This window comes from Phalaenopsis equestris, unplaced genomic scaffold (genome assembly GCF_001263595.1).
Source record: "Phalaenopsis equestris unplaced genomic scaffold, ASM126359v1 Scaffold232429, whole genome shotgun sequence".
In the NCBI taxonomy this organism is placed as follows: domain Eukaryota; kingdom Viridiplantae; phylum Streptophyta; class Magnoliopsida; order Asparagales; family Orchidaceae; genus Phalaenopsis; species Phalaenopsis equestris.
Genome location: NW_018250394.1, coordinates 149066 through 157038, shown reverse-complemented (window position 1 = coordinate 157038; position 7973 = coordinate 149066). Strand labels below are relative to the sequence as shown.

At 33.9% G+C, this 7973-nt stretch overlaps 1 protein-coding gene across 2 annotated transcripts in view; it reads right to left on the bottom strand.

Annotated features, from left to right (window-relative positions):
- The window catches only part of LOC110038306 (phosphoinositide phosphatase SAC6-like), a 174315-nt gene that overhangs the window by 35568 nt on the left and 130774 nt on the right, over window positions 1–7973 (bottom strand). For both annotated transcript variants that reach the window (XM_020743099.1, XM_020743100.1), the window contains exon 19: window positions 3629–3721. In XM_020743099.1, the coding sequence (XP_020598758.1) occupies window positions 3629–3721 (93 nt within the window). The remainder of the gene's footprint in view (window positions 1–3628; window positions 3722–7973) is intronic.

Genomic DNA, 7973 nt, shown 5'->3' with positions numbered 1-7973 from the left:
GCGAAAACAGAACAGGTGACGGTGTTATATATATATATATATATATATATATATATATATAAAGATAATAAATTATATCAAATATAATAAAGAAGTAAACCGGATTAGATAAAGAAAATTTAATATTTAATTAAACAGTTTATTAAGATAATAAATTAATCAAATATCATGTTATGTTAGGTTTTAAACTTAAAAATGGCGACGTCAAGGTAATTTTAAGCATAAATTAATCGTCATCAAGGTGAGTACTTTTACCTCTAAATTATGATAACAATATTGTATTTCTTCGAAATCACTCGCATTTGAATATAATTAGTCAAGATAACTTATTACTGCAACTAGATTATGATTATTTTGACTTATTGATCAATTTCATCATATTTCATCATCCAGAAATGAACATTTATGATTTGCATATTATACTTATTTACTATACCTGCATGTTATCAAAGAAATATATTCGATGATATTTAGAATGTAAATGAAATAATTTATAGTATGATTGATGGTACTAACAAGTAAACGCTAATGTACCTGTGCACATAAATGGAAACAAATATTGATATTGTATCATAAGTGATACAAATTTTAAACGATGCTCCTGCGATGGATATATAGATATAAAAAGATATTTATATGATATTGATATAGACTCTTTGAATAGCATGTTAAATATTTATATTCATTTATAAAGAAGCTTATCATTGTTATGTTTCCTTCTACTGTTGTAGTTTAAGAGTATAAGTATTTGTTGAGTTGATTAGCTCATTATTATCTTAAACTAACTTTTCGGTTTAACGAAGGAATTAAAGAAGAGCGATAGAAAGAAAAATATTTATAGAAGAAGCTGATAACCAACAACAAGGAAAATTTAAATATATTGTTTGATTAGTAACTCTTTCATTTAGAAAATGTTAATTATAGAAAATAAATATCAAAAATTTAATTCTCATCATCCGATCGTCTGTTCCTGTCTTTGTTAATCGAAGCTTTGAGTCAAGTCGTGACAAAAGTAGTATCAAAGCCACAAGGTTTAAGATTAATTAATTGAAACTCGATGAAATAACCAATAAGAAAAATTATAAGAAGGCTTTAATAATTTTTTAAAAAATAAAGCTAACTCAAAGTAATAATTATTATACGTTTAGGCATAGTGATAGACCCGAAAACATAGAAGAAGAGAATCTGATAGAAACTGAAATACAACCTACTATTAATATGAACAATAATGTCCTCACCTAAATGATGACAGCGATGACTCAGTTGATTTAAGAGTCTAGATTGCAGTCTTTCGAAAATGATATTGTCGCTGTAAATAAGTATATGAAGATATATCAAGATCTGCGTCTACCTTTGCTCAAAGGAACTGAAGAACCTATTGAAGCAAAGAACCGGCTAATGATGATGGAGAAGATACTGGTAAACATGGCTTGTTCGAATGAAAGAAGGGTATCGTTGACGACGTTTATGCTGGATGGAAAAGCCGAAAGGTGGTGGCGTAGGCAAAGTTATAAGAAATTAGGGGATATACCCAACACAATGATAAATTGGGAAAAATTGAAGCTGAGCAGCAAACGCACGCCGAGAAGCTCGCTCGTGCAGAGGAGGTGGAATCGCAAGTCTTTCGCTGAGAATGAAAAGCAAGGAAGGAGAAGAGCGACATCCTACACGCTCTAATGGAGTGAGCCGCTCAAAGGAAATGGGACACGGCTCGTTTAAGAAGAAAAGAAGAGTGTGAAGGGGTCATGTGAAATATAATAATAATAATAAATAATATATATTTATTTATTTATTTAATAGAAAGTAAAGCATATTAGATAAAAAATTTAGTATTTAATTAAATGGTTTATTAAAATAATAAATTAATTAAATATCATGTTATGTTAGATTTGAAACTTAGAAGAGGCGATATCAAGGAAATTTCTAGTATAATTTAATCATCAACAAGATGAGTACTTTTACTTCTAAATTATGATAATAATATTGTATTTTTTCTATATCAGTCGCATTAACATATCAATAATCATGATATCTTGTTACTATAACTAGATTATGATTATTCTGACTTATTATTTAATTTGATCATTTAGAAATGAACATGAATGATTTGCATAGTATACTTATTTATCACACTTGCATGTTATAAAAGAAAGATATTGGATGACATTTAGAATGTAAACAAATAATTTATTGTATGTTTATACATGCATGTTTGGCTAAGATGGAGCACCCCTTAATGGCAATAAGGAAAAAATTAATGTACCCGTACATGTAAATTAAAAAAAAATATTGATATTGAAATATCATAAGTGATACAATTCTAGACAGCGCTCTTGTGAAGGTTATATAGAATATAAAAATAAAGATATTGATATAATATTGATATAGACGGTTTGAATTGCGAGTTAAATATTTATATTCATTTATAAGGAAGCTAAGCCGACATGTATATTGTTCTTTTTCTTTTGTTGTAGTTTAGAAGTATGATTATTAACTGACTTGTTTAACTTATTATTATCTTCAACTAACATTTCATGTTAATTAAGCGATTAAAGATGAACGATAAAAGAAAAAATATTTATAGAATATGCTGACAACTAGCAATGAGGTGAATTTAAATATATTGCTTTAGTTGATTAGTGACTCTTTCATTTTTAAAATGTTAATTAGAAAAAATAATATAAAAAACTTAATTATCGTCGTTCGACCGTCTGTACCCGTCTAGGTTAATTCTAAGCTCTGGGCTGGGTCGTGGTATATGTAAAGAGTATACAAGAAAAGTAAAGTTAAAGTAAATGCATATAAAATATTTAAGTATTTTTATTGAATAAGATAGTTCATACATGCATTAGTATATTAAAAAATTTCTTATAAAAATATGAAGGATTAGAATACTCCAAAAATTTTTATAGAGATATAAAAGACTAGTATGTATATTGAATTGTTTTACTAGGGCTATTGTAATTTAAAATTATGATTACTCCTGAGTTTTCTTCAGATAACTCATTAAATTGTTTAAATATATTTTTTAGGTTTTAAGCAATGAAAAAAAAGAATAGAAGAGGAATAAATGTGTATAAAAGGCGAGAATAATAATCGGAAAGGTAAAAATTTCAAATTCTTAATTAAATTATTTTTTTAGTAGCTCTTTCATGAATTTTTTAATATTAATTAATTAGTGATAGAAATATAATAACCGAAAATTTATTTCCGCTATTCCACCATATATTCCCGTCTTGATTAATTCCAAGCCCCGACCCAGTTCGTGGCAAATAGAACATAACCAACATATTCCTAATTATTTCAACTTCTGTCAACATTGCTCTGTTTCATATACTGAAACAGTAACTACACTTAACTTTTCTTTTCAATTTCTATTATTCTAAAGGTTAAGCAATTTGGTGATTTTGATCAGCTACATTTTGGAATATTAATAGCACTTGGTAGTAGACAAGTCATTCATAACTGAACAGGAATTATAAGTAATTCAGGTGGCAAGATCGAATCAATCAATGAAGATAATAGTAATGAATGACGCATAACAAAAAGGCCTTGAGGAAGGTTTCAACAAACAACTAGAAAGGATACAACTTCAACAAGTAAGATATCATAAAAATGATATGCATACCGCAAAGACCTCCACACCAAGAGATTGGGATGGAGAAGGCAGACCTCGACTGCTTGAAAAGATGTAATGTCCTTGTAATAGATCGGCCGCATCCTTGAATAACATGAAAAGTTTTAATAAAGAACATTCAAATTCAATATAAATGTTTAACATATTAACAATGACAAAAATTGTATGAAAACATAAGCTAAGCATATGTGCAGAATGCCATACAAATGTGCATGGCATGCATCAGATAACGGCAAAAACTAATTTAATAAACACAAAAATCACGTCGACCCATTCTCAATATCAGGCAATCCAATGAGAATGAATGAGTTTTTTCAAATGACATTTTTCACATGCAACAGTAATAAAGGCGTTAAGAAAAACATCAAAGCTGCTATAATATATTTAATTACCAAAAGTGAAATTCTGTAGCATCCAAGTGAATCAGAAGTATTTTAATCATAAATTTCACATGAAGCAGCGCATCAAATGCTAAACTGGTTTAAATAATTGGCAACCCCAAACTCTGAATAGATAGTGCAACCCGTACACATCATTCCTAAGTAGTTAGCAAAGTGACAAGGAGTTTCAAGTGTGTAGATAATGATGGAAATTCAAGCTGTTTGTGTTGACATTTTAGGTTGTTTTCTCCCATGATTTTTTGTCAGGCATTGATGTGTGTTATCCATTACCTAGTACTTTTGAGCATATGAACCGTGTCAGCAGCTTATGAATATGTAAACTGTCCAGTAAAAAGCATCCAGTTGTAAAAGTTGAAATTTGCATGTTCTGCCTTTTTTTACAGCAACAAATTTTCATTATTAGTCAGCGGAGAGGTTAGATTTACATACAAGTATGAAGGATTGTCATCATAAAAGTCAAAAAATAAAATACATTGGGATACTCTTACATTAAAAGTGAGAAAGTAAGTTCAATATTATGATGAAGAATGGAACCTTAATTAGACAAAACTAGCTTTTGTTAAGTCTAGAATACCAAAGGCATCTGACAGACTATTATATCAGTTTGAAATTTAGTAAAACCTAGGGAAGTGAAGAATAACTTTATTTCCTGATTACTGCCACTTTTGGAAAACATGATTGGACTTGGAAAGCTTAATATACTCCTAAGATTGTTATTTACTGAATAATCATTAACTTCAAAGTGAACATGATTGACAAGAGGTATCATTATTGAAATTTCAACAATGGTAATGAAAATCGGAGTAGAAGTGGTGCCATTAATAGGCAAGCGGATAAAAATCCCAGAAATAGCTCTTGAATAGGCAGCAATCCTGATAGCCATATTTCAATAAACTATACGATGTTCCGGAGCATGAGAGCAGTCATAAACATGCTTTAAAAAAATGGGAAATAAAATAATAAAATAAAATAAAATAATATGAAAAGGTGGTGACCATTTTAACAAACATGTCGAGACAGTTATGCATTTAGAAGTTAAGAGAGGGGGCGGCTGAGAATGGAACACTCGAAATAAAGAAACATTGGAGGAGGGAGAAAACAACTGAGGCACAGAGAACCAGAGAATGTCAGAGGCAAGGCGTGAGAGAAGAAAAAGAAAGAGAAGAAGAGACGGGTCGCACCATTGTTCGTACAAGAAGGCATCAAAGCCAAAGGAGATGAATCGTACCTTGCATGTGCTGTAATAACGAAAATATGAAAAATAATGAATAAACAACTAAATAAATTATCAAATCGAAATAACTGTAGAGCGGTTAATTTAAGTGAAGTCAAAGGAGAGGTCGAACATGGTCAAAATCTTCGTATTAGCAGAGAGAACGAGAGTTCAAGAAAGAGCGTGTAATCATGCCCTAACCGAGCAAAGAGAAAGGAAGAAGAAGAAGAGGAAGAACCGCAACATTGGTCGAGGAGTTTAGCATCAGATGACATTGTCGTGCCATGTGTTTTGTCTGCGAGTGAAGGAAGACAAAAGGAGAAGAAGAAGTTGAAGGAGGAAGGTTCATGTGGTTTTTCCTTGACGTGCGATACTTACATCGCTCGATCGGCCACAAGAAGTAGAAGAGGGAGAAGATCATCTCATCGTGTGGTGTTGAAGTCGAAGTCAATGCTGTGTTGTGTTGGCATTCGTGAAGGAGGACCAAACGACGCCAAAGCAATAAAGAGGAGCAAGCGTTGTATGCATGCAGTGTTGGGTTAAGCCATGATCGAAAGAAGTCGAAGAAGGGAAGCTCGTGCGTGCGGGGAGGGGAGTTTGTGTGCGCAGTTCCTGACTTGGTTAATTCTAAGTTATCAAACCGGGTCGTGACATCCGCAACCCTAACCAAAGCCATATGCGATTGTTGTTGTGATAGCGATGCAGTGAAAGGGGGAGAAGCCTCATGCAAAGAGGAAGAAGAGAGACAACTTTGTGAGGACTTCATGTGTGAGAACATGGGAGCAAGTGCAATGAGGCGCAACGTGTCTCTCGTGTGAATGAAGGAAAAAATTTGGGTACATAAGAGGCACGCAGCGCACCGGAAGACACGTCGGTTTCGTCTTTCGTCGGCCCCACCGCTATAAAAATATACCTCTTACTGTGCGTGACCCGTCGACCCGACCCGTCATTGTAATCTCCATGTAAGCCCGATGTAAACTCAGTTGTCCGCCCCATGTACCGTGCTTGTAAGCCCCATGTAATCCCGATGTAAACTCCGTTGTCCGCCCCATGTACCGCGCTTGTAACCATGTCTATGTACTGCTCTTGTAAGCCCCATGTAATCCCGATGTAACCTCCGCTGTCCACAAAGGATGTAATCCCGGTGTACGTACCACGGACGTTCCGCGGAAACGCCACAACGCCACTGTAATCCGCGTGTACCATCGTTGTACATCCGGTGTAACTTCCGAATGCGCATGTACACCGGATGTAATCCAAGTGTACTTCCGCGGTAACGTCCATGTAGCCTCGCGGTAAGGCATCAGATGTACACTTGATGTACAATACGTGTAACGCCAATGTAACCTCCGCTGATTGTAACACGCGTGTAAACCGAATATAATGTCCATGTACACTCGAAATGCGCTTGTAACCCGGATGTAATGTCCAAGTAACTCCTTATAACTTATTTACGATGGTAAATAATTTAAAAAAAAACACTGTAAGAATTCACATTCGAAAGAAGGGATTCGCGCCGCTAGGGTTCCTCCATCGTGCTCATTTTGAAGGTTAGGGTTTCGTTACTGTGAGGGGTTACACGCTTAATGGAGGATAAGAAGAGTACGAGGACCTTGGAAGAGACCACTGGTGCGAATTTGGGAGAGGGGAACCAACCCGGACGCGAGCAGGCAACTGTTACAGTGAAGTCCGGCCGCAAACAGTCCAAAAATGGAGAGAGTAATCCCGTTTCCAGGTATTTCTTAGTTTGTTGTAGTTGTTTTCTTTTGAATGGTGAAATCTTGTTCACGGTTAAGAAGCACAAGAATGAAATGTCTAACAAGTATTTGATTATTGTGCATGGTTCTACACCAATTTTAATAAATTATTTTAGGTTTAAGATTCAACCTAAAATTATAAAACCTAAAATAAGTTATAAACCTAAAATAATTCATTTTCTAAAATTATTTTAGGTTTGCTGTGAAATGAATTTTAAAGCTATCCCTAATATTGCCAACTAGATTTTATTAAACTTCTCGCATGTATCGTTGTAGGCTCCTGAACCCAAAAGCAATTAGTTGCAGATGTCGTCCATCTACAGTACGAGAGGTTCTCGATAATGTCCGACCAAAAGTCGATAAGGACACATGGCATAAATTAGAATCTTTGAGTCTAGCGCAATTTTTTGAACTCCCTATGTACCCCCAGGACAATATTTTGACGATGCACATAATTAATTGCTGGGACATTGATCAAATGACATTCATTTTGGGAGAGACAGAGGTTAAATTTGTTCCTGATGAGGTTGCATTACTGCTAGGTATGCCCAACAGAGGATTACCTGCATGTTGGACATTTGCACCGCCTGATACAATGGATGCAAGACAAATTAAGACTGTCCTGCTCAACTTCTCACCAGGGGAGTCATCTCACAACCTTCTACAATTAATAATCAAATTTTTAATTTCAAATTTGTTTTTTCCTTCAAGCAATTTTAGAGTTTCGAAAGAATTGTCTTCTATTTGCGAGAATGTAGATATTTTTGCAGCATACAACTGGCCAGCTACATTATGTGCATTTCTGCAGACGCAACTTAATGTTTGCGTAACTAAAATTAAAAAGGACCAACCTGTGGGTTACATCAACGGTTTTGTATTTCTTCTATCGGTTTGTGTTCCACCAATACATTTTGAAATCTCAGCTGCAATTGTCAATTTACAAATAACTCGTAATGTTTAACGCA